Here is a 27671-nt window from a genome sequence, read left to right on the forward strand (position 1 = left end):
GTATTCTCTGCGGACACTCGAACACTTGGAAGAAATGTCGACACACGGCCTCAGCCGCCGACTTTGCCATTTGGTCTCTTGTCCGCACAGCTACAGCATACTTGGTAAAGTGATCTGTCATTACCAGGCAATAGGACTACCCCGACATAGAGTACCCTATCAAAACGTTGTCAATCATAAGTAGCTCTAGCGGAGCAGAAGTCTTAATAGACTGCGTGGGAGCCCGCTGCTTAGGGCTTTTGCTGAGCCCACAGACCCGACACTGCCGACACACATCTGCCACCATCCCTCCCAACTCAGGGCAATAGAGGACTTGCTGCAACCACTGAAGTGTCTTTTCACTTCTAAAGTGAGTCCCCTTCTCGTGCGCCTCACGAGCAACCACCAGACCCATCCACACAGGGATTATCAGTTGGTACCGGAGCTGCAGCTCAAATGGTAGGTACACCTTACGATACAAAAGGCCCCATTCCACACACAACTTGTCCCATTGTCGCAGTAGTTTCATTGATTCGGTGGACAGTTGAGCCTTGTGCTCTACACTGGGCCAGACCTCGTTTTGTACCCAATGGCGCACAAGTGCAATGTTTGGGCACTTATCCTGGACCATTGTCCAATCTGAGGGCATTTTACCCAGGACACAGGGCATCCCGGTGCCACCCCACTTGAGGGTTCCACACTTCAGAAGATAGGTATCTTCCCCAAGGCTGGAGTTTCAGTGTCCTCAAGTTGGTCATCAACATCTTCCCCCAAGGACCCCAGGGGTACCCTTGACAATGCATCTGCATTTCCGTTTTTTTCGGCCAGAGCAGAATTTAATGCGATAATTGAACTTGGCAAGGCGGGCGACCCACCACTGCTCCAACTCTCCCAGTTTTGCATTCTCTAAGTGAGCCAGCGGGTTATCTGTCATGACTAGCACCTCAACTCCTGTTAGATACTCGGCAAAGTGTTCTGTCATTGCCCACACCAGAGCCAGCAATTCCAGCCGGAATGAGCTGTAGTTAGCCGGATTTCCCTCGGAGTCTCTTAAATACCTGCTGCCATAGGCAATCACTCACTCTCGGCCATCCAGCACCTGTGCTAGTACCGCCCCCAATCCATGAAGACTTCCATCTGTGTATTACAGAAACGAGGTGTCAAACTGGGCATACGCCAACAACCGGGCACTCGTTAGGCCGGTTTTCACTTCATCAAATGCCTTTTCCTGCTGGGGCCCCCATTGAATGGGAGGGTTTCGAGGACCCAGCGTTGTCCCTCTTAAAAGTTCATTTAGGGGACCCACCACTTGTGAGAATTTAGACACAAACTACCAATAGTATCCTGCTAAGCCCAGGAATGCCCGCATTTCTCGCAGGTTGCAAGGAGACGGCCACTCTTGTACCGCCTTAACCTTACTGGCCACAGGTAGCCAGGGCTGCCACTAGGAATTTCGGGGCCCCATACTGGTAAAATTTTCAGGGCCCCCTTGAGACCCTGCCCAGGCTCCACCCAAGCCCCGCTTACACCCCTCGAACTGTCCAAAGTCCGTCCGCTCTCTCTTGGAAAAACTCCACTTCTCATCAATCACACATTAACAGTTCCCATCACCAGATCACACATATAGCCGGCAGCTTTTGATTTGGCCAAAAGATTTTTTAAGCGGCCACCATAACACGGTAGACTCTTTTGGCCGTGCCCTAATCTACTGTAACCTATTAAATATTTGTTAAAATATGTGATACAATTTAGGTATATTTCTATTTTTCAATTTTTAAAATGACCAATAGTATCACATACAAGGAACAAATACTGCTACACCATGTTCAGACCACATATTGCCATCACATACTGACCTATAATACCACATACAAGGAACAAATACCACCACACCATGACCAGACTACATATTACCACCACAGTGACGGAATAATATCACATACAAGGAACAAATACCGCAACACCATGTCCTGACCACATATTACCACCACAGTGACCAAATAATATCACATACAAGGAACAAATACCGCTACACCATGTCCATACCACATATTACCATCACATACTGACCTTTAATACCACATACAAGGAACAAATACCGCCACACCATGACCAGACTACATATTACCACCACAGTGACAGAATAATATCACATACAAGGAACAAATACCGCAACACCATGACCAGACCACATATGACCACCACATGGTGACTGAATACTACAATACTGATCAGTAATAAAAATACGATACTATCACCATAAGTGCCATTATACACAGGAGATCTGTACTTAGTATGCAGTATCTGTGTACAGGTAATACAGTGATCAATGACATTATACACAGGGCCTCTATACAGTGTATAGTGTCAGTGTATAGGTAACACACTAACTCACCAGTGACGTCTCTAGGTGAAGTCCTTCATCTTTGTTTTTCACCTTTCATCCAGCACAGATCGTCATCACTTCTTCCAGCCAGGGCTAGTCTCTGCAGGAAATAACACAGTTATCTAGAGCTCTGCTTGCAGAACACATTACTTACTTTTGCCAACTTCTACATTACATCACATGAAGAAAAAAAGGCGACATAGAGTCGCTCTACAGTCACAGGACCGCCCCCCCATTTAAAACAGTATACTCAAAAAAAAAAATAAATACATCACTGCAGTAATAATGTCCCTTAATTAGACCCTATGGTAATAATATCCCCCATCCTAGCCCCCGTGTGTCTCATTCCTGGCTTCAGACATACGTTCTCCCATCCCACCCTCATGAGTATCCATTCTGCCACATATGATCTCCCCATCCTGCCCCATCTGTCTCCATCGTATCCATCCTGCCCCATGATCCTGTGCGATCTGTCTCCAATCATGCCCCCAGTGTCTCCAGTCATGCCCACATGTCTTTGATCCTGCCCCCTGTGTCTCCAATCATGCCCCGTATCTCCATTCTGCCCCATGTCTCCAATCATGCCCCGTATCTCATTCAGCCCCTTCCGACAGTGACGACCGGCTTCCCTCCAGCTGGACACTGTTCACTGACCCCTCGGGCACCAGGGCAGACTCTTCCTCCCTTTCCACTGCGGCTCGATAAATCAGCCAGAAAGATAATTCCAGTGCAGTCCGGGTCATCTCCATCAGTTTGTCTCGGAGAAGTCTATTGGCTAACCCGGTGATGAATTGATCCCGGAGCAAGCGGTCTACCTCTTGGAATGCCCCCATGGCCCCTGGGTCTAGTCACTGCACCTCATTCATTGTCTCTTGTAAGATATTAGAGTACTGCATCAGACTCACATTCCCTTTGGGGGGATTAAAGAATAGAGACCGAAGCTGGGTCACACGAGCTCTGCCTCCCAAATTCCCCTCTAACAGTTCCAAAATCTTCTCTAACATATCCCTCTCTGATTCTGGGTGCACCATCACCATACGCCTAGTATCACCCTCTAGTGCATTTAATGACATCTCGACGCATAATGGGGCCAGATTACACATACGCAGAATACTCCAGACCCTCTCGGCCCAATCCTGCAATGCCATGTTGCGCCCATCATATTTCGGCATGTGCTGAAGTAAAGCTCCTGGAGGCACATACCCTCCCGAAGATGCCACAGCTGCCAGGGGACCCTCAACCACCGAGGGGGATGCTAGTGCAGCGGGGTCATTTCTTTCCTCACCTCCATCCATGACAAACACTGGAGCCTGCCGACTAAGCTAAAACTGTAATGACCGGAGGTCCAAATAAGATCCAGTGGGTGACAAACTGACACTGAGGCAGAAATCCCAAAAGAGTCTTTACTCAAACAGCAGATAAAGTAGAACTTAGTATATGGAAGAAACAGATTGTATACCTTTATCCAGTACACTCACTCAGCCGGAGCTGAAATCACTATGCCAATCCAAGGTTCCCTGAAGAGTGTATTACACAGGGATTTGAAATAAATTTACCTATCAGAAAGGTCAATTCAGGTACTAAGAGAACAGGTGTAAATCAAATGTAGTGATATCAAGGGACCCCCTGGAATGGCACACTGAGTATAACCTATACAAACCTACAATAACAATAAATATAATACAAGGTCCTTAAGCGCTTCAGCTAGGGATACCCAGGTATCTATGACTATGGTACCTTTAACCTGAGGTGAGTCTCCTCTTAGGCATATAGATTGCATAGGCTGCAGCCAGTCCCAAATCTTCGGCGTCAATGAGTTGCAGCAACACAAGGTTCCTCGTCTTGTCGGCCGGTGCTGAGCCCAAACGCCGGGGACTTATAGTTCTGTAGCCTCAAGATGCCGTCTTTCCTCCTGAAGTCCTCACGAATGCTCCTAGAAGCAATATGTCTGTTTCTGTATAAAATGTCTTTCCAATATTGCTTCTCAGCTCATCACAACAGGGACTCCACAGAGCTCCACAGTCACACAACTCTCAGGAATGCTCAGTCTTTGTTCCACAGCAATGTCTCAGGCTCCCAAGATGAAGGGTTGCAGTACACAGTCTCTTACAGCGTGCAATCTCTTTGCTTCTCACAAGCTGCTCCACACACACAGTGTCTCTCAGGGCAGTCTCTCTTCTCTTCTGGAAGCTTCCCTTACAGCTGTAGACAGCCGACACTGGGTCCCACCCCCCAGCACACACAGACTCCCAGGCACTCGCAGCACCTGATCTTAGCTGCAGCAGGCAAACACCACAGGGTCCTAGTGCTTTTCTGGTGTAGTCACAGTTCACTCTCTTACAAGTCTCCAATTGGGAACCTCATAGGATGCTTCAGAAATGCTGGCATCGCAGCTGCCTTCCTTCTCCAGTAAAGCCCTGAAATTATTCAGCAAGGCCTCTTTGACTGGAAAAACTCCTCCAATGCTGCTTCACAGAGTGATTCTCTCCCTTGCACCCACCACCTTTTAAAGCTTGACCATCTATCTCCTGCAGTAAGGTGCAAGACCCCACCCCATCAGCTATTTCTCACCACTTGTCGACATCCCTTTCTCTCTTCATGCCATTCCCTGTCTTCAATGTCAAAATATACTAAGGCCTGGGATTTTTCTTCATCTATCTAAATCCATCTGTAATAGCATCCTGCCAATTGATGTGGCCCTCTCCTAAGCCACTGATGGCCCTTGTTTTGGCTCGTACTATCCTTTTATCATATTAAAAATGTTTGGATGGGGTATGGACCAAGGCTGATACTTAATCCATTTATGTCAGTCTGCGAAATTAAAGCAGCAGAGGTAACATATAGAAGCTGAGAATCCCCAGCATTTTAATTTTGTGAGTGTATGACAGTTTGCGACATTTTTGGTGCTGTCTGAGCGACATTCCTGAACATATCCGCCACTGTCCTTCTGGGCAGCTAGTGACTGGACATCGGGTAGGTAGAGTAGGCACCTGTCTAGGTCGCTACCTCCTACCTACCTGAGTGTAGCGCACTTTGAAAAAAAAATGCTGAATGTCTGTGCTCGACATCTTTCTATGGGAGCAGACATTTAACACAGTGACGGCTAGGGTGCGGGCACATATGGAGGAAGTGTCAGTCACTGACACCACTCACCTCTCTCAGTCCTGCACTTTGGCCATCGCTCCCTCCACTAAATTGCATTCGCGTCTGTCAAAGGCGAATGGAATTGCTATGTCCGCCACCAAGGACAGGAGAAGAGGAGCTATCAGCTGCCCTGCTCTGCTGGAATCTCCAGCAACAGACTGCACCTTTTTGAAGAATGCACAAGCAGGGGACGTTGGATGGCATGGTGCAGTGATGACATCGGACCATCCAGTGCCCACTGCTGCACTTCACAGAAGAGGAGAGGATGGATGGGAGCCGGGATTATGTAAGCATGAGCTTTTTCTTTAATTCTTATAGAGGGGCTGTGCAGATGGGGGATAAAATAAGGACAGGGTCTGTACTGATGAAGGGAATCAAATAAATGGAAGGGCTGCGTTAGTGGGGGGGATAAAATGAGGGGCTGTGCAGATCGGGGAATTAAAATGAGGAGAGGGGCTGTGCTGATGGGAGGGAATAAAATTAAGAGAGGGGCTGTGCTGATGGGGATAAAATGAAGCGAGGGGCTGTGCTGATGGGGTAATGAAATAAGGTGAGTGGCTGTGCTGATGGGGGATAACATGTGTTGCAGGGCTGTGCTGATGGGGGGGATAAAATGTTTTTGCTGTGCAGATGGGGGAATAAACTGGTGGGCTGTGCAGAAGGCAGGAGAAACTGAGGGTCTGTGCAGATGGGGGAAAATAAACTGCTGGGTTGTGCAGATGGGGAATAAGCTGAGTGGCTGGGCAGAGGGGGAGATAAAATGAGGGGCTTCGCTCATGGGGGAATGAACTGATGGACTGTGCAGATGGGGGAGTAAACTGAGAGCCTGTGCAGATGGGAGAATAAGCTTAAGGTATGGGTAGAGGGGGGATAAATTGAGGGTCTGTGCAGATGCAGGTGAATAAAATGAGGGGCTGTGCAGATGGGGAATAAGATAAGGGGCTGTACAGATGTGGTGAACAAGCTGACAAGTTGTGCAGATGGGGAAATAAACTGATGGGCTGTGCAGATGGGGAGATAAAATGGGAGCGTTGCAGATAGCGAGAATAAACTGATGGTCTGTGCAGAGGGGGATAAAATGAGGGTCTCTACAGATAGGGGAATAAACTGAGATGTGCAGATTCGGGAATAAACTGATGGGCTATGCAGAGGGGGACAAAACTGGAGAAATAAACAGGGGCTGTGCAGATGGGATAATAAACTGAGGGGCACGTGCAGAGAGGGGGAACAAAATAAGAGGCTGTGTAAGGGGTCATAAAATGAGAGGCTGTGTAGGAGGGCATGAAATGAGAGGCTTTGCAGGGTGTCCATGAAAAGAGTGGCTGTGTAGGAGCCATAATATGAAGGAATGTACGTTAGCGCCATAAAATTAGGGGCTGTGAAGGGAGTACAGCAAAGTGGATAAGGAGCATGACCATATGTGGTGACCAAACTGCATATGGGGCTGTGGAGGTCATTATACAGGGCGCTGTGGTAACCTACTGGATAGTGGGCTGTGGTGAATATCATACTGTTTGGGGCAGAGGCGTAGCTAGGGGTTTGGTTCAGGGGGGGTGAAACTTCTGAGTGGGCCCCTAACCAGGTAACCTTGATTACAACTCAGTAACACACCCTAATAGTGGAGGAGTACCTCAGCAGTTGACCGCAATATTACTGAAAATAATCTCTATATAAAGACCAATATTGATATTACACCATATGGTCAGTGGTAGATATCAGTCCTACAGAACATATAAGAGATCACAGCACAGTTAAAGATAGTGTTTTACCGCCGACGTTCTTTCTGATGGAATCGCTCACTTTTCATGTCTTTTCCATCTGGCCCAGACCGACAATGACAATTCTCCAGCCTGGACTTGGCTACAGAGAATACAGGAAAGACACGTTTCACTTCTCATATTCCAGCCCCATCACCATCTATCCCCAACCTGCACAAATCCCTCATCCTACTGATACCCCAATGCTGAGCCGCTGCTGCCGTATGTGTCCCTATTACTGCACCTGATACCCCAATGCTGAGTTGCTGCTGCCGTATTTGTCCCTATTACTGCACCTGCTGGGTGGTTCTCTGTGCCCTTTAAATTCTAAAGCAACCCTCTACAATATAGTGCTGCTGGGTGCGAGTGCCCTAGAAAATAGTGCCCACATTTTGCCCCCTAGAAAGTAATAAGGCCCTGTGTGTGCCCCTTTGACAGTCACAGTTACCCGAGTTCCCCTATAACAATAAGTGCCCACTTTACATTTAATAATGTCCAGAGTCCCACCCATTTAGCACTGCTGCTCACACTGACTGGTACTGAGGGCAAAGTGGCTGGTAGTGAGGAAAAGAAAGAAAGAACAGAGAGAGAGAAAAAAGAAAACAGAGAGAAAGAAAGGAGAGCGAGAGAAAGAAAGAGGGGATAGAAACAAACAAACAAAGATGGGAAAGAAAGAGAGAACAGAGAAAGAGAAAGAAAGGGGAAAAAGGAACAGAGAGAGAAAGAAAGAGAACAGAGAGAGAAAATAAGAGGGGACAGAAAAAAGAACAGAGAGAGAGACAAAATGAAAGAGGGGAAAGAAAGAACAGAGAAAGAAAGAAAGAAAGAAAGAGGGGGAAGAAAGAAAGAAACAGAGAGAAAGAAAGAACAGAAAGAAAGAGAGGACAGAAAAAAAGAACAGAGAGAGGAAAAAAAGAAAGAGGGGAAAGAAAGAAAAAGGGGAAAGAAAGAACATAGTGAGAGAAAAAAAAGAACAGAGAGAGAGAGAAAGAAAGGGAAAGAACGAACAGAGAGAGACAGAACGGGGAAAGAAAGAGAACAGAGTGAAAGAAATAGAGAGAAAAAGGAAGATTCTATAAAGATACTATAGCAGTTCGGCTCCCATTGTAATGCTCACCTGAGCCTGCCGATGCAGGACATATCATGATCCGCTCACATGGCCGGCATCCCCGATACCAAGGCGATCCCGCTGTCCACGCTGTCAGAGGAGGACACAGTGATGGATCTGAAGCATTCCCTGAAGTTCCTCCATGGTTCCGTCACAATCTCCTCCCGAAATTACCTCATTTCCGGTCAGCTTCTAGCACGTCACTTCTGGTGGAACGTCACGTGCGAATTTTAAAGTACTCCTCAGGGCTCTGCCATGTACTCCTGTGTCTACGGGAAAAGTAACCTCCCAGCCAGGGCAGTGGGGCAGACTCAAAATCAGGACTGTCTTGCTGGATCCGGGACAGTTGGGATGTATGAATGCTCCCCACCATGCACCTTGTACATGAATGGCTTCACACACCTCAAACACACACTGTTCCGCTTTGTATGCCTCATACACACACATGGCTCCACTCCGTAAACCTCGTACACATGCGGCACTGCTCTGTACGCCTTGTACACAAGCGGCCACGCTCTGTACACATGCCGCTGCACTCCGTACACCCCCGGCTCTGTTCCCCTCCGTACACACATGGCTCAGCTCCGTACACTTCGTACACACAGGGCTCGGTTTCGTACACCCCGCACACATGCGCCTCCACTCCGTACAAACCATACACACATGGCTCAGCTCCATACTCTCCGTACACACGCGGCTCCGCTCCATACACACGGCTCTGCTCCATACGCACGCGGCTCCACTCCATACACCCCGTACACACGGCTCTGCTCAGCTCCGTAAATACACGGCTCAGCTCCGTACACTTTGTACACACAGTGCTCCGTTCCGTACACCTTGTACACACATTGCTCTGCTCCATACACCTCGTACACACATGGTTCAGTTCCATACACCTCGTACACACGCAGCTCCACTCCGTACACATCTCTGCTCCGTACACACACATCTCTGCTCTGTACACCTCATACACACACAGCTCCGCTCTGTACACCTCGTACACACATGGCTTTGCTCCGTACACATCATACACACGCGGCTCCGCTGCGTACACCTCATACACACGCGGCTCCGCTCCGTACACATCTCCGCTCCATACACTTCGTACACACACGGCTCCACTCTGTACACCTCGTACACATGCAGCTTTGCTCTGTACACCTCGTACACACGCGGCTCCGCTCTGTACACCTTGTACACACGTGGCTCTGCTCCGTACACATCTCCGCTCCATACACACACACGGCTCTGCACACATCTCCGCTATGTACACCTCACACACACGGCTCCACTCCGTACACCCCATACACACACAGCTCCACTCCGTACACATCTCCACTCTGTACACCTCGTACACACACAGCTCCTCTCCGTACAACCCATAAACACACGCGGCTCCGCTCCGCACACCTCGTACACACGCGGCTCCACTCCGTACCCCTCGTACACACACAGCTCTGCTCCATACACCTCATACACACACAGCTCTGCTACAGCCACACTGTAAACCCCTCCTGATCCCACACATAAACTTCCCTCATCCAGCACAATCACAACCAGCACAACAGAGTCCTGCAGACACGGAGGTCCCTGATCATGTGACCCCTGACTCATCCCCTCCTGTGACCTCATGACAGGTCCTGTGCCACAGAGAAGAGAACAGCCTAGCGACCTCACTGCAGTCTGTGAGGAGCTGTGGTGGCCGAGTCTCTGCGTGTGGGCGAGGATGGGGTCGGTGCACGGGGGGTATGGTGGCTTATCTCCCTGCAGTGCGGGAATGTAAAATCCCATGCGGGACAGCGGGTGAGGGGGTCCAAACAGTAGCGTAGCTCCGGGTGGGCCCCTTCAGAGCACGGGGCCCGGGGCCACTGCCCCCTGTGCCCCCCCGGCAGCTACCCTACTGGTTTGGGGTGCTGTTTGTGGGCCATAATACTGTATGAAGTGTTGTGAGGTTCATGATAGTATACATGGAAGCTGTTTTAGGACATCATACTATTTATAGGAGATTTGGTGGACGTCAAACTATATATGGGGAACTGTGGTGATGACCATACTATACAGTATATTGGGGTGTTGTTATGGTTATCAAACCTTGTGGGCGGCTTTGGTGACCATCATACTGTGCAGGGGGACAGTGTGATAAGTGGTTACATTTTGGAAAGGACAGATATTTTTATGCAGAGGGCATTTTAATAACACTCTTATTTTTAAGGGCACTGTGTTGGGATGTGCTGCAAAAGATCGGACAAGAGGGAGGTCTGCAGACAAAAGCTGTGGATGTAAAAAATCATCTTGGCATCTGGACAAGATGGAGATGAAAAGAGAGAGAAGACTGTAATGTCACTGTGACAACCGAACTCGGGGGTGTCACATATAATACAGATGCTCACAGTTTGCTGTTGTGGTTGGCAGCACATATTTTGGAAGTAGCATTACAATAACACAGCATGCTTCAACAGGGACCTCTTTATCCAATCAGCTTCTTCCTCAGCTCACTCTCTTGTAGTACTCATGCCCCCATCTGGAAGGTCCAGTATCTACAGGCTCCTATGCCTATCCTACATACAGCCTCTGTCCCTTCATGCTCCTGTGCTGTCTCAGGGTCCCCACTTACCCACGGTTATACCGACAGACCATCGTAAGTCATTACTTAAAAAGCTGAGCTCCCCAGTCTTTTGCTTTTTTCCTCTACTCTGGGCTGAATCTTTGATTTTTAGATCTAGGAACCACAAGAACAAAAATAAACATTTTAGAATGGGGCTTGGAGAGAAAGGAAAACACTACCTGGCAGCGGTTTTGTGAAAAGAAGGGTGTCATGGCGGAAACAGTATTTGTCAGAAGATACAAATACCATCGCTCTGTGAAATGGTTAGGTGGCAGTGGAACAGAAACCCACAAAAAGAACGAAATGCATTGATGTTGCTTGTCAGGGGCTCTATAGGGGATGGTTAGAAATAATGCAACATTGCAGTGTTGTAGGAGTAGAAAGAACACAAAATGTCCATAATATACCATCAGGATGCAATGTGTGATTCTGCTATATTTTACTTTCCAATATTCAGGTCACTTTCTTCTCAAGTTTTTATGGTTATTGACACTGGGTAGTGGTAACTGTTTACCTGTCAATAGAGTTGAGAAAATTTTGTTCGGATTTGTTTCCAAATACGATCGGCAGCAAATATTGTTTTTGCAATATTCGTCGACCACAGCCGAACGTCATTACTATAGAGTCAATGGGAGTACATATTACCGAATATGTTTGGAACCGATCATCAAAAATACATTCGGCACGAATAGGGAGCCAATATGGGGTGAATATGGCAAATTCAGATTCGGCGACCAAATCCGAACAAATTCGCTCAAATCTACCTGTCTATTTAGTCATTCACAATCATCATGGATGTATAGCAGTCCAATGATAATCATAAAACCATGCAATCTGGTTGATGGCCTCAGACAGCAGAGGATATCCTTGAATAATGACTTAGGCCTGTTTCACACATCCATTTGTGTCCATCAGTCAAAATCCGCCGTTTTGCAAAAAAAACGCATCCGCCATTTTTCTTGGCGGATACGTTTTTTTTCCCATTGAGTTGCATTACCGGCGGATCTTGACAGATGGCCATGCACTGGATCCGTTTTTTTCATGCCCGAACGGACCATGCAACGTTTCGGGCTGCAGGATCCGCATTTCTCACTGCGCATGCCTGAAAGACTTCGCTCAGCCGCAAATTTAACCCTAAACTCTGTTCTGGCGGCTGAAAAATCTCTCTCTCTCTCGCAGCGGTTCCTTTAAAATAACGGCCCGGTGCCAAACGTTGTGGTCAGTACAGGAACAGATCCGTTATCCGCCATTTTAGAGGATTTTGACTCTGACCAAAAAAACTGATGTGTGAAACAGGCCTTAGATGCTGTGATTGATTTTGACCATGGTTTCTAAAGTGTTAAAATTCAGTTAAAGGAACAAGGTCTGATCTATGCAGTTATAGACAGGTGCCAGCAGTATAACACTACCAACATCTGCCATGCATGGAGCCCCTTTTCCACATACATCACATGTCGAGAAGGAGTTAAATATATTTCTATGTGATATTTCTGTAGCTCTACTTTTAAAAAACATAACTATGTTGCTATCATAATGTCCATAGAAATTAATCAGCACAGAATTTTGAGATCTACTAAAAGAATTGAAAGTGTGCAAGGGCGAACATTCCCTTTGTGGATTGTAAAGTGCAGTATTCCCATGCATTTATGTCTTCAAATACACAACTTTCTCACATGCTTCAATCTATTTTTTTTTAATCATAGTAAAAAAAAATCCATGTAACATCACTAGTGAGAACGCTGTTCAAAACTTCCAGAATGAAGACAAAAAATTGCATTTAAATATCCCACAAAAATACCTAGATGCATATAATGCAATCAAGGACCTATGTGCTGCAACAGGTAAGGGATATTCTTTGGAACTGGAATATATATGCAATATACAGTATTTTACATTATGTTAACTTGGAAATCCAATGCAAACTATGGACAGCAGGTTATAGTGCAAGATGTGCTGATTAGATTGATGCACAGGTTAGGAGTCAGTGTAACTTGTATTTTATTCATTGAAGTTATTGCTCATTGTGGGCTTAGGAGTCCAGCGGGTGGTTGCATTCAGTGACTTACAGCTTTCTCTGTATCAATAGACATTATGAGTTGATGATCGCTGTTAGTCATCACTAGAGATGAGCAAAAGTTTCAATATTCGGTTCGGATTACAATCGCCGTATTTGCAATATTTTCTGAACATAGACGAGCGCCGTTGGAGTCAATAGGAGTAGAGATAAGCAAATATGTTCGGAAACGATCATCAAACATAAATTCGGCACCAATATGGTACAAATATGGCACATTCAGATTCGGTGATTGTTTTCCGAATATATTCACTCATCTCTAGTCCTCACCCACCTGATTGCTGAAATACTCTGAATATTTTTTGAGCTCCCATAGAAATTACTTTTGAGAACTGCTCATTTGTGGGCACCCTCCATTCCTCACATGAATTGATAGGGCCTCATTATTAGGGTATATGTGGGACCATTTTGTCGATGTGCCATAAATGTCCTAGAGGGGACAACCACTACAATTGCAATTCATAGGCCCTGTGCAATATTATAGATCCTAAATACTGTAGGTCACTTATACAAATCCATCACTTTTCTTCTTATATTTACTTATGTGGAATACAGCATGTCTATTTTTTGGTCTTTTGTTAGCAATTTATTGTATGTAAATTAGTTTATTGCTTTCTAATATATAGAGTCACATACAGATGGATGGTACGTCATGGTTTTGTTTCTCTCAGTCACAGGCACAGTATGTGAGTTTTGTCCATTAAATTGGGATGCGTTCAATGGCAACTGTTACTTCTTTTCTGAAGATAGAAATAACTGGTCTATGGGCAATAGTGACTGTCAGCGGAGGAATGCAGAGCTGATTTCCATTAAGGATGTGAAAGAAAAGGTCTGGTATATTAAATATATAACGTTTAAATTGTGCTAATATAGTGAACTGTCTAAATCAATGTCTAAATCTGGTCCTACCTATGAGATTGCTGTGAACTGTGTGATTATGCTTATTTTAGAGAGCAAACATGTCACCAGATTCCACCATGGGCAGCATGAATCAGAGCATTGTTGCACGATTGCATATAAGTATTGTATATTTTTATCTGCAACGCTTCAGTGTTTCAGGGAAAATGTACTTTAAAGATCCAGGTGGAGACTATAGCTGGAGACCAGACTAGTTTGGCTCTGCCCCTGGCCAGTTTGTCCCAGGACTGCTCCAGGTGATTGACAGGTCTCTCTCAACCACAAAGAGACATCTGTTAATTATCTCTAACAGCGCTCGGCAAAGCCAATCGGAGGCATAGCAGGACTGGTCTGGTCTCCAGCTATGGTCTCCACCTGGATCTTTAAAGTATACTTTCTCAAAAATGTCGAAGCAATCGTGCAGGCAGGCTCTGATTCAGGTCAGAGGAAATATAAGAAGCTGTTGCTAGACATCTCTGGTGATGATTAATCTTCCTTGGAATCAAGGATCTTGCACAATGAAGTTCAAAAAACCTGATTGATATTCCACGTGATGACATCTGCCATCATAAGAAATCCATACAAATATAAGCATAGGCTGATTTTCAATTCATGTGTACGGACAGCATAAATTAATATACTTTTAGAGCGTGAAACTAAATTAGGAAATATAGGAAGAGTATACAGACTACATGCAGATGGCACCACAGAGATAAAAGACGCTATTGCTGAAAACAGAGTTAATTATTGTCCTATGATTAGAGTGTCTCTCAGTGAACGTATCTTTCTCTAAACTCAAAAGCAACCAGTTTATAGACACAATAGATACTAAACTAAACTAAAACTAAACACTCATTAGGTGAACGGCTTACACTCCCAAAATCTCTATATACATTTCATTGGTTGGTTAAAGTGGTCATCCCATCTTTAACCCCTTCACAACATGCGCCATACATGTACAGCACATGTAAACAGCTGACATGTGCCTGGAACAGCCGTGGGTGGAATCGCGATCCACCCGTGGCTATTAACCCATTAAATGACGCTGTTAAACTCTGACAGCGGCATTTAACGTGGGCTTCCAGTCATCGAGCCGGAAATCCGCCTATCGGTGACCCTGTCACGTGATCACGGGTCATCAGTGGGTTGGCACGACAACCAGAGGTCTCCTACAGACCTCTATGGTTGTCAATGCCGGCTTGATATGGGTGCCACCTGCATTATGAATACCTAATCAGAGTATCACATACCCCAACCCTGCCTTAGGACACAAGTATAGCACAAAACTGAAAATAAATATTAAGAAACAGCCACAAGACGGATTTCATCAACCAAGGTATCATTTTATTCAGTATAACGGCACCGACCTGACACTGTGTGTAGGTTACTATGCACAATAGTGCTGACAGGTTCCCTTTAAAAATGTTAAAAAAAAAAAAAATAAATAAAAGTTCAAATCACCCCCCTTTTGCTCCATTCAAAATAAAACAATAAAAAACCCTCAAACATACACATATTTGTTATCATCATGTTCAGAATCGCCTGATCTATCAATATAAAAAAGAATTAACCTAAATGGCGTAACGAGAAAAAAGTGAAACCGCCAGAATTACTTTTTTTTGGTCACCGCAACATTGAATTATAATGCAATAACGAGTGATCAAAAGATCATATCTGCACCAAAATGGCATCAATAAAAATGTTAGCCTGGCGTGCAAAAAATAAGCCCTCACACAACCCGAGATCATGAAAAATAGAGACGCTACGGGTCTCGGAAAATGATGCAATTTGTTTTTTATTGTTTTTTTTTAAACAAACTTTAGATTTTTTTTCAGCACTTAAATAAAAAAGAACCTAGACATGTTTGGTGTCCATGAACTCGTAATGACCTGGAGAATCATAATGGCAGGTCAGTTTTAGTATTTGGTGAACATGGTAAAAAAATCCAAAAAATCGTCGTTGAATTACACTTTTTTTTTTGCAATTTCACCGCACTTGGAATTTTTTTCCCGTTTTTGAGTACACGATATGGTAAAACCAATGGTATCATTCAAAAGTGCAACTTGTCCAGCAAAAAACAAGCCCTAACGTGGCCATATTGATGGAAAAATAAAAAAGCTATGACTCTGGGAAGAAGGGGATTCTTTTGGATAAGCAATCAATATTAGATAGGTTGGGTTTTGATTATTGGCACCCCAAATCATTTGCTTGAAGAGGCTACAGGCTGGTTGGTGCTCGTCACTTTGGACCTTATGTTTTATAGTGTCTGTTCAAGATATTTCAGTGTCGCTCTATTTGCTTTAAAAGGCTTTTTTTTCAGGATAAACTTTAAATTCAGCAAAGGCCTGTATATTATTAAAATAAAATACACAGCTCCAGTGTCTTCTCTTCTGCCAATGCTATGGTCTTTGTTTACTAGCTGCATTGGTCACAACTACAGAGCACAAAACCGCTTCAGTCATTCATTGAATTTGTAATATCTGCAAGAGTGATGTAGATGATCAAAGGGGGAGCTCAGACATGGACTCCCACTGATCTAATGTTGTTTTAAGGATTACTTTTTTAAGGCTTGATAGATCCTTCAAGTGCGCATGTGTTCCGTATTTGGACAGATTAGTAAGCTTCTTTTAAATACTACTGGTGGCAGCTTACTTCCTATTGGAACATAACGATTGGGTGTAGAGATGAGCGGACCAGACATAATTTGAATTTGCGTGTTCGTGTGGATTTTCCTGAAAATTGAATTTGCAGAGAGGTTGATCTCCGCGAATTTAATGTCCTTTATTATGGTCTGGTGTCTTTCTAGACCCCAGAGCATAATAAATGTAAGATTTAAATCACAAAAAATCTTATGCTCATCTTACCGCTTACCTCTCTGGTTCCTCCGCTCATCCTCTTCATCTGTTCGGTCCTCGTTGCATCTTCTTATCACTGCTGCAAGTGCTGGGGATTTCAGGGACTTCAGGTCTCGTGGCAGCAATCAGAATATAAAGTGAGGACCGAACAGATGACGGTGAAATGAGGAGAGGCTGGAGAGTTGAGCAGTAAGATGAATATAAGTATTTTTTTATGTTTTAATACTTTGATGGCTTTCTATGATTCAGCAAAATACCATTCCGCCATTTTACGGAATTAATGTGAAAGCAAATTACAAAAAAATCTGCATTTTTACAAATGGAGATTTTTGTAAAATTGGAGTTGAATTAAATCCCAATGGAAAATATTCCATTTTTTCTAATTGAATGTGTTGTAATCCATCTGCCCAAATTCCTTACTCCCTTGAGAGTCAAGAGATCCAATATAGATTAAAGGGTTACCCACTGCTGCTGAAATCAGTGGGTCAAATTGCCTTTTATGTGATATGTATGGCTAGCTTAAAGAGACAGACCATGGTAACATACATGAACACTATACATCAGACATAATAGAGGGCATTCACTGTTTATACCCTTTAATATACAGTATTCTAAATCCACAAACCCTCCCTCGGGCATTGAGACTGGATATGTTTGCATGGACTCAAAGTTTACAGTACATAAACAGTAAAGAATAATTATTAGCATAAAACTTCTATTTTGCTGATTTGATTTCTCAGGATTTCATTTTAAAACATGTTGCTGTGAAAAATGGACATTTCTGGATTGGACTTACCAAGAGTGGTTCAAATTGGTTTTGGAAGACAGGTGAAAAGTTTCAAGAAAACATGTAAGCTGATTTTATATAACTTTGCATGTTCAGGGCTGTTCATGATACAATATCAGTGTGATGGTCAACGTGTGTCGGGATACACCGCCTCCAGCAGGGCGAATTTCTATGGCACACGTGACCCTGGATACACTGCCTCCAGCAGGGCAAATTTAAATAATATAACGTGCAGCGGGATACACCGCCTCCAGCAGGCGAATTTCAGTATTACATGTACAGTATAACTGGATACACCGCCTCCAGCAGGGCGAATTTAATTAATAAAGGGAAACACCAGGGAAACTGATACAATGGAGGGCCCTGCGATAGGGAACGGGGACGTGGAGACCTTCTGCACTCCCCTGAGTCAGTGTCTCTACACTCCTAACGATCCCTAGGCCGGTTCCGCACCAGGTGCTGATCAGGAACCTAAAAACCCTAGCTCGCCCTGCACCTAGCCCTTTCTAGTGAAATAGACGGTGCAGAAACTAATCCCACCACTGCACTGAAACACACAAAAGGAAAGTTACAAAACAGGGGTAACACCACTTAGCTTTGCTCTCTTGTTCCCAGCGACAGAGTCCACCACTAGAATTCAGCTTCCACCTGAAGCTACTATACCAGAGCTCTGCCTGAGCTGCAAGGAACTCCTCTCAGTAGTTCCTTCCTTCACCAGTCTTGGTTGGAAATGAACAATATCACCAACCGTGATTGCATCCACCTGAAACTCTTTTATAGGTAAGAGCCAGCAATCACACCTGCTTCATAATCACGTACACTAAACTAAAGTAACCAGAGTGCAATGACCCTAACGGCCACCGGGGGCAGAACTAGAACTGAAACCACCACAGTGCAATGACCCTAATGGCCACCGGGGGCAAAACTATCTTTAAGCACACAGCTTAAGGAAAAAAAAAGGTTACTAGTGCAAAATCTGTCATAATCCTGGATCATGACAACCAGTGTGTTTGGCTGACTATAGTCTTAAAGTATGTGTTTGGGGATCTTATTGCTATTGTTGATATTGAAAATACTGGAACCCAAGATGGAAAATGATCAGAATGATAGATAGAGAATAGTAACGTACAAAATTCAGAAAAACTATTAAATAGTGCACAACCTATTCCTAAATTTTATTGCTATACTTTGCTTAATAATGTTGGCGCATGGTGCTAAACATCATGTCATAAATTGACTTACAATATAGCATTATAGTGCCATATAGTGCTGATATAATATTGCATGGAAAATACTGATGAAATACTGAAAGTGTGAATGTGGCCTAGTACAGAGACTGCTCACACATTAGATATTCACCCAACTAGTTGTCATGTTAGAATGAGAGGGAAAAATAAAAACTGTGCATATCACGTGTGTATGCAAACATGACTACAGAATTTATTTAACTCAAAATGGAAATGTACCTAGCAATAAGTACTGCCACATACTGTTATTACCACACCGCAGAAAGCCTCAACGGTTGGCACCCGTGTTTCCCCATTCCCAGAGATGCGCTGCGGTGGTACGCTGACCATATTGGAGGAATGGGAGTAATAGGGCTAAGCAACAGCACATGTGAAAAAGACTTGGGTATACTAATAGATTACAGACTGAATATGAGTCAACAGTGTGATGCAGCAGCAAAAAAGGCAAATGCAATTCTAGGAAGTATTAACAGAAGCATACAGTCTAGATCACGTGAAGTCATTATTGCCCTCTACTCCTCTTTGGTCAGACCTCCTCTGGAATACTGTGTCCAGTAGAGTTGAGCGACTTTTGGTTTTTTAGGGTCGAGTTTCGTTTCGTGAAACCCGACTTTTCCAAAAGTCGGGTCGAGCAAGATCGGCCGACTATAGGGAAAAGTCGGGGTCGTCCCGAAACACGAAACCCAATGTAAGTCAATGGGGAATAAAAGTCGGCAGTGAGAGGAGGACAGGAAACACACCTACAGTGCCCATTTGAATGCCAAAAGCATCAATTCTTCTTACTTAAGCTTGTCAACCTTAATTAACTTCATAATACAAGTTACGCACTGAAAAATGGGGGTTATTTGGCTAAAGTTGTGGGGGGGTAGGGCTGGCTCCAGGTTTTCATGTGCCCTGGGCGAAAGAGAGCCCCTTTAACACATACCACAACTCATCATGCTCCGATACGGCAGAGAAATAGCGGTATAGTACAATGAAAAATACTTCACTTTTTACATCTCATGACGAGGCCCATCTATTTCTCCATACAGAATCATTGGTCCCATATAATGTTTGAAACAGTATATGATGAGCTCCACATAATGCTACAGTATATGTCGGTCCCCATGGATGAAGCTCCACTGTCTTATGGGCCCAAATAATGCTCCAAACATAATGGGCCCCATTTCTAATGCTCTAGTGTATAATGGGCCCTGTAAATGCTGCTCCAGTGTCTAATGTCCAACTTTGGAATGTTCCAGTGTATGGTGGGCCCCATCTATCAATCTCCAGAGTATAGTGCTCCCCAAAAATTGCTGTCCCAACATTGAAAACAATGAAATAAGTCTCCTCGCTAGGGAATCCCTGTACTAGTCTGGACTCCTCGTCGTTCCCATCTTCCATCTCACTGCACAGTATTTCAACCTTGCAAGTGCTGTGATCCTGAGCAAGCAGGGGGGGCCCACTCGTTGGCGACGGCACTGGCACAGGGCCCCTGATAGTACGGTGGTGTGTCTGATGGCGGGTGGGCCGAACCTGCACTTTCATCTGCAGCTTCCTCTTTGTCACCGTGTAAGATGGAACTGTATATGGGAAGGGTAACCTGAGTTTCATCAGGGTCAGATTCAGGCCGTGTAGCGTGCGAGGGGAATGTAGTGGTCTGGGTCAATGTACCAGCAGATTCATCGAGCAGTGGCTGGGCATCAGTGCACTTGTGTCGCCCCCAGGAGTACGGTCGCCACAGTGGCATTACCTTCCTCCTAGGGAGTGTGATGTCATGCTTGGGAGCAACGAAGGATCTCTCTAGCAGGTTAACTGATTGGGCGGCGTTATTCCCACGAGTCATGACCCTCCAAACAGTTCATGAAGGCAAAGTGTTTGTTTTACGTGGGCAGTATGGTTGCAAAGCTGAACCTTAAAGGAATGTCCAGAAGGGCACCACCAGGAGTGGAGCCTACGGTTTAATTCGACTCCACCTGGGAAACCTCAAACATGCCAGCTACAGAAAAGATGCACACACTGCAAGCTTAATTCCGTTAATGAACGAGACTCCGTCATGCCCCGCGGTCCGAGTCCGGCTTACTAGAGGGACACGTGAGGCTCTGGCACATGAGATTGGCCAATAACTGGTGTGTCATGCCCTTACATGTCCGTGGCTGCATGTGCGCTACACTGAAAAGGCCAGCGTTTGTCGCTTACAGGTGCAGATAACCCGCTGAACAACGTTAGTAATGGGGATCTGTGGTTACAATTATTACCCGCGAACGATGATTTCCCAGTAAGTGCAGGTCAACCGCAGTTCCGGAATTAGGCCTAACCGTCATTCAGGAAAAAATGAAAAACTTACGTGTGCAAACCATAGGTGCTGTAGCTTGCTTAACAGCTCGCCAGCCATTCTCAGGCCCAGTATGGATTACACGTGTTTGCACAAAGGTGAGAAAGGGTACCGTATCCCCGGATAACATGTATGGATAGCATAGTGTACACATTCAAAATACATGTCTATACATCAGGAGGCAGGCTCAGACGGTGTTAGGCCCAGTATGGATTGCACGTGATTGCACAAAGGTGAGAAAGGGTACCGTATCCCCGGATAACATGTATGGATAGCATAGTGTACACATTCAAAATATATGTCTATACATCAGGATGCAGGCTCAGACGGTGTCAGGCACAGTATGGATTTGACGGCCCAGACTACTCAGCGGAGGAGCAGGGAGAGGTAAAGATTGCAAATGCTGGGGCCCTGCCCAAGCAAGGGGGGCCCACTCGTGGGCGTCGGTACTGGCACTGGGACCCTCATAGTACGGTGGTGTGTCTGATGGCGGGTGTGCACCACCACCGTCAGAGACACTTGATTGCACTATGAGGGACCCTGTGCCAGTGCCCGCGCCCAAGAGTCGGCCTACCCACCTGTCCAGGGCAACGGCACTCGCACGGTGTCGTGCGCTAGGTGGTGACCCCGGCCATGGGGGGGGGAGGCAGCACAGTCAGGGAGTTTTAGAAAGTGGCATATGTTGATGTTGGACATTCAGCTGATGCAAAAGGCGAAATAGGTCAAGTCCCAGGAAGAGGTGGACCAAAGCAAGCCATTTTTCTGTCACCCTATGTGTCATCAGGGGAATGTGGGACAAAATCCATGGAAACCCATGCATGGTTCATTTTAATGAAGGTTAGATCATCCACATTTTGGGTTGACAGACGGGTCCTTTTTTCTGTCAGGATTGATCCAGCTGCACTGAAGACTCTTTCCGATAGCACACTTGCAGCTGGGCAAGCGAGCTCCTGTAAGGCATATTGTGCCAATTCAGGCCAAGTGTCCAGTTTAGCGGCCCAATAGTCAAAGGGGAATGACCTGTGTGGGAGAACATCGATATGGGAGGAAAAGTAGTTTGTAACCATAGTTGACAACTGCTGTCTCCTGTCACTTTCCATCGATGCAGTATTACCAGTTGTGTGAGCGGTACTTGAAAAATCAGTCCACAACATTGTCATGAAACCCTTGTCTCCAACGCCACTTCTGCTGTGTGCACCACGAACACCTCTGCCAAGCTGCCCCCGGCCCGTACGGCTCGTGTGAGAACCATCACCGCTGCTGTGTGCTGGGAATGCCTCAAGCAACCGATTTACCAGAGTTGCTTGTTTATTAGCCAATATTAGGTCAAGGTTCTCCTGTGGCATGATGTTTTGTAATTTGCCTTTATAGTGTGGATCCAGGATGCTGGCCAACCAGTAGTCGTCATCGTTCATCATTTTGGCAATGCGGGGGTCCCTTTTTAGGATCTGCAAGGCATAATCTGAAATGTGGGCCAATGTTCCCGGTGTCAATGATGCACTGCGAGTGCTGGTTGGAGGAGCACTTTCTGGCAAATCCACATCCCTCCAGTCACGCACAAACCCTGTACCAGACCTTGCCACACCAACATTTTCACTTGCCCCACAGGATGCATCCTCCTCCCCTAAGTAATCATCCCCATCATCATCCTCCTCCTCCTCTTCTTCCTCCACCTCGTCCAGGAGAGGTCCCTGAGCAGACAATGGCTGAATGTCATCAAGGATTCCCTCCTCGTCAACATTGGCTGCAGACGCCTGCTCCTTAAGGTGCGTCAAAGTTTGCATGAGCAGACGCATAAGTGGGATGCTCATGCTTAGGATGGCGTCGTCTGCGCTTACCAGCCGTGTGCATTCCTCAAAACACTGAAGGACTTTACAGAGGTCTTTCAGCTTCGACCACTGCACACCTGTCAACTCCATGTCTGCTCTCAAAGTGCCTGGCCGTGTATCCTCCCACAAATGCATTATGTCCTGCCTCTGCTCGCACAGCCGCTCAACCATGTGCAGGGTGGAGTTCCACCTTGTTGCAATGTCGATAATGAGGCGGTGGTTGGGAAGGTGGAGCAATCGCTGCAGCTTCTGCATACGAATGGAGTGTACAGGCGACCGGCGGATGTCTTCGCACCTTCTGGAGCAGGGCTGTTAACTCCGGATAATTTTTGAGGAAGCACTGCACCACCAGGTTCAAGGTGTGAGCCAAGCAAGGTATGTGGCTGAGTTTTGAAAGGGCTATGGCTGCCACAAAATTACGGCCGTTATCACTAACTACCTTGCCTGCCTCAAGATGTACACTGCCCAGCCATGACTCAGTGTGTCGCTTCAAGTACTCGGCCAGCACCTCGGCGGTGTGTCTGTCGCCCAAACACATCATCTGCAACACAGCCTGCTGACGCTTTCCACTAGCTGCTCGATAGGGGGACACCTCGTGTGCAACAGTGGCAGCTGCAGATGGAGTGCTCGTACGTCTGCGCTCTGTGGACGAGCTTTCGCTTCTGGAGGAGGAGGAGGAGGAGGGTCGAACGCCTACAGCCAACTGTTTCCTATACCGTGGGCTAGGCAGCACTGTCCCACCACCGCTGTCCCCTGTGGACCCTGCATCCACCACATTAACCCAGTGCGCAGTGATGGACACGTAACGGCCCTGGCCATGCCGATTGGACCATGCATCAGTGGTGAGGTGCACCTTTCCACTCACTGACTGCTTGAGTGCATGGACAATGCGGTCTTTCACATGATGGTGGAGGGCTGGGATGGCTTTGCGAGAGAAGAAGTGGCGACTGGGTAGGTCATAGCGTGGTATTGCATAGGCCATGAGTTCGCGGAAAGCTGCGCTTTCCACCAACCGATAGGGCATCATCTCAAACGAGATTAGTTTGGCAATGTGGGCGTTCAAACCCAGTGTACGCGGATGAGAGACTGAGTACTTTCTTGACCTACTCATAGTGTCTGGGAGGGTGAGCTGGACTTGAGAGCTGCATATGGTGGAAGTAGCGGTGGACAGGGCGGACTGAGAGAGGGTTGATGACGTGATGGAGTTGGTGTTCTTTCTGATGGCCTAGATTCAGTATTTCGTTGATATAACAGTGGGATTCCCTGACTGCTGTGGCCTTGCAACGACACCTCAACATTTGCTGCTGTGCTGACCGGTGGGCTTACAGTGGGGGAAACAATGTAGCATTGCTGACTACCTTCTTTGTGATCAGTTGCTCATGTGGTACTTGAGGTTTGGTGTTGTGTCCACGCTTGCAAGTGCATGGTGGTTAAATGTCTAAGCATGCAACTGGTATTCAAATTTTTCAGATTTTTCCCTCAGCTAAAGGTCTTTGCGCACTTCTTACAGATAACCTTGGCCTGATCATGAGGATTTTGTTCAAAAAAGTGCCACACTGCACTCTTCCTACTTTGGCAGACATTTTGCGGCCTAGCACGCTGTGATATTTTGACCCTCTGGACAAGCTGTCCAGCAACTCTTTTGATTTTTGGAACCTGTCTTTGGAGTGCTCCGTGCCTGCCAGATAACAGCTGTTGCGATGTCGATGTCTGCTGTGGATGCTCCTCATCTGAGCTATTGGAAGCAGCACCCTCTTCCCCCAATGGATGCCAATCTGGGTCAACAACTGGGTCATCCATCACCTCCTCTTCAATGTCATGTGCACCTTCCTCTGTGTCACTGTGTATGGTGGTATAGTGTGCGGGAAGGGGCACCTGAGTCTCATCAGGGTCAGAATCTGGCTCTGTACACTGCGAGGACAATGTAGTGCTCTGAGTGAATGTACCAGCAGAATCATCTATCAGTGGCTGTGAATCAGTGCACTCCATGTCAGATTCATCTTGGCCTGGGTAATTCACCATTTCACTTGATAATCCAGGCATGGTATGTGAAAAACAGCTCCATGGAGTAATCAGTAGTATGGCCTGCGTCATCCTTCAATCTTGGTTGGGGTGAAGGACACAAGGAAAGGTGTGGTTCATGAACATGAGCCTCCAATGACGACTCAGTGCTTTTACTTTTTACAACTTCAGAAGAGGAGGCGATAGAGCTGGAGGCTGAGTCAGCAATGTAAGCCAAAACTTTTTCCTGCAGCTCTGGCTTTAAAAGCGGTTTGCCAACTCCTAGAAAAGTAAGCCTTCGAGGCCTTGTGGAGCCAGACGATGACGCAGGCTCAACACCTCCTGCATTCGGTCCTATTTTGCTTTTGCCACTACCATCAGATCCACCACCAACACCATCATTACCAGCTGCCAACCCCCGCCCAATTCCACGGCCTCTTCCACCAGCCTTCCTCATTTTTGGTAGAAATGTAGACAAAATCCAACAAACTATATAGTAATGTAAAACAAGGTACAAGGTGTCTATAGGACAGGGGAGATTTTGAGTTTCTGCACACACTTGTGGACACTGGACACTTATGGATTGTGTGAGGCCCACTGAATATCAGAGCGCTATGTCACAGGCTCGATGGCACAGGTGTGAAAAAAGTGACTAGAGGATAAGGGAGATTTTGAATTTCTGCACACACTTGTGGACACTGGACACTTATGGATTGTGTGAAGCCCACTGAATAGAGTTGAGCGATACCGTCCGATACTTCAAAGTATCGGATCGGAATGGATCGGCCGATCTTAAAAAAAAGTATCGGTATCGCCGATTCCGATACCGGAAGTCCCATTCAAGTCTATGGGACTTCCGGTATCGGAATAAGAAAAATCCTGTTTTTCCCTTGTACAGCCTCTCTGGGGTCTGTACGGGCCTTTCGGGGGGCTGTGCCGGCCTGCCAGGGGGTCTGTGCAGGCTCCGGTGGTCTGTGCCGGCCTGCCGGGGGGCTGTGCCGGCCTGCCAGGGGGGCTGTGTAGGCTCCGGTGGGCTGTGCCGGCCTGCCGGGGGGCTGTGCCGGCCTGCCGGGGGGCTGTGCAGGCTCCGGGGGGCTGTGCCGGCCTGCCGGGGGGCTGTGCAGGCTTCGGGGGTCTGTGCAGGCATCGTCCGATGGGACTACAAGTCCCATCGGGCGATGCCTGCTACCATGACAGTGATTGACACATTAGCCAATGATGGGACAGTAGTAGTCCCATCATCCGGCTAATGTGTTGAATGTAAAAAAAAAAAAAAAAAAAAATTACATGCTACATACATACAACATGCATACTACATACATGCTACATTCATACTACATACTACATACATGCTACATTCATACTACATATATACTACATGCAACATACATACTACATACATACTACATGCAACATACATACTACATATATACTACATGCATGCAACATGCATACTACATATATACTACATGCTACATACATACTACATATATGCTACATACATACTACATATATACTACATGCATGCTACATACATACTACATACATACTACATATATGCTACATACATACTACATGCTACATACATACTACATATATACTACATGCATGCTACATACATACTACATGCTACATACATACTACATATATACTACATACATACCACATACATACTACATACATACTACATACATACTACATGCTACATACATACTACATATATACTACATGCATGCTACATACATACTACATGCTACATACATACTACATATATACTACATGCATACTACATACATACTACATACATACTACATGCTACATACATACTACATATATACTACATGCATGCTACATACATACTACATGCTACATACATACTACATATATACTACATGCATGCTACATACATACTGCATGCTACATACATACTACATGCTACATACATACCACATATATACTACATACATACTACATACATACTACATGCATACTACATGCTACATACATACTACATATATACTACATGCATGCTACATACATACTACATGCTACATACATACTACATATGTACTACATGCATGCTACATACATACTGCATGCTACATGCATGCTACATACATACTACATACATACTACATGCTACATACATACCACATATATACTACATACATACTACATACAATACATTCATACAATACATACATAGACATACAGTACATATAACATAGAGTAACATACTTACCAATACTTGTCACATTGTTCCCCGAAGCCATTGTCTTTTACGGAATAAATATTAACATAACAAACCACAAAAATACTCACCCACGATCCGAAGCAGTCCACGAGTGTGTCCCACGACGATCTTGGGTAGAGAACTGCAGCATCAGCTGTTGCTGCCGTTCTCTACGGGCTGCAGGAATCCAATGACGGAAGGTAGGTATCCTTCCGCACTGTATTCCTCCGCCACTTAAAAAAAAAAAAGTCCTTAGTCTCACTTTATGCCATTGCTGCGTGGGAATTTCCCACACAGCAATGGCATAAAGTGAGACTAGGGACTTTTTTTTTTTTTAAGTGGCGGAGGAATACAGTGCGGAAGGATACCTACCTTCCGTCATTGGATTCCTGCAGCCCGTAGAGAACGGCAGCAACAGCTGATGCTGCAGTTCTCTACCCAAGATCGTCGTGGGA

General features: G+C 45.8%; 1 protein-coding gene across 2 annotated transcripts in view; it reads left to right on the top strand.

Annotated features, from left to right (window-relative positions):
* LOC141051364 (killer cell lectin-like receptor subfamily B member 1C) overlaps positions 1-27671 on the top strand; it is a 39518-nt gene that overhangs the window by 4297 nt on the left and 7550 nt on the right. For both annotated transcript variants that reach the window (XM_073548307.1, XM_073548306.1), the window contains exons 3-5: positions 12683-12820; positions 13725-13882; positions 17546-17655. In XM_073548307.1, the coding sequence (XP_073404408.1) occupies positions 12683-12820; positions 13725-13882; positions 17546-17655 (406 nt within the window). The remainder of the gene's footprint in view (positions 1-12682; positions 12821-13724; positions 13883-17545; positions 17656-27671) is intronic.

This window comes from Dendrobates tinctorius, unplaced genomic scaffold, assembly GCF_039654945.1.
Source record: "Dendrobates tinctorius isolate UK_male_01 unplaced genomic scaffold, ASM3965494v1 ptg000156l, whole genome shotgun sequence".
In the NCBI taxonomy this organism is placed as follows: domain Eukaryota; kingdom Metazoa; phylum Chordata; class Amphibia; order Anura; family Dendrobatidae; genus Dendrobates; species Dendrobates tinctorius.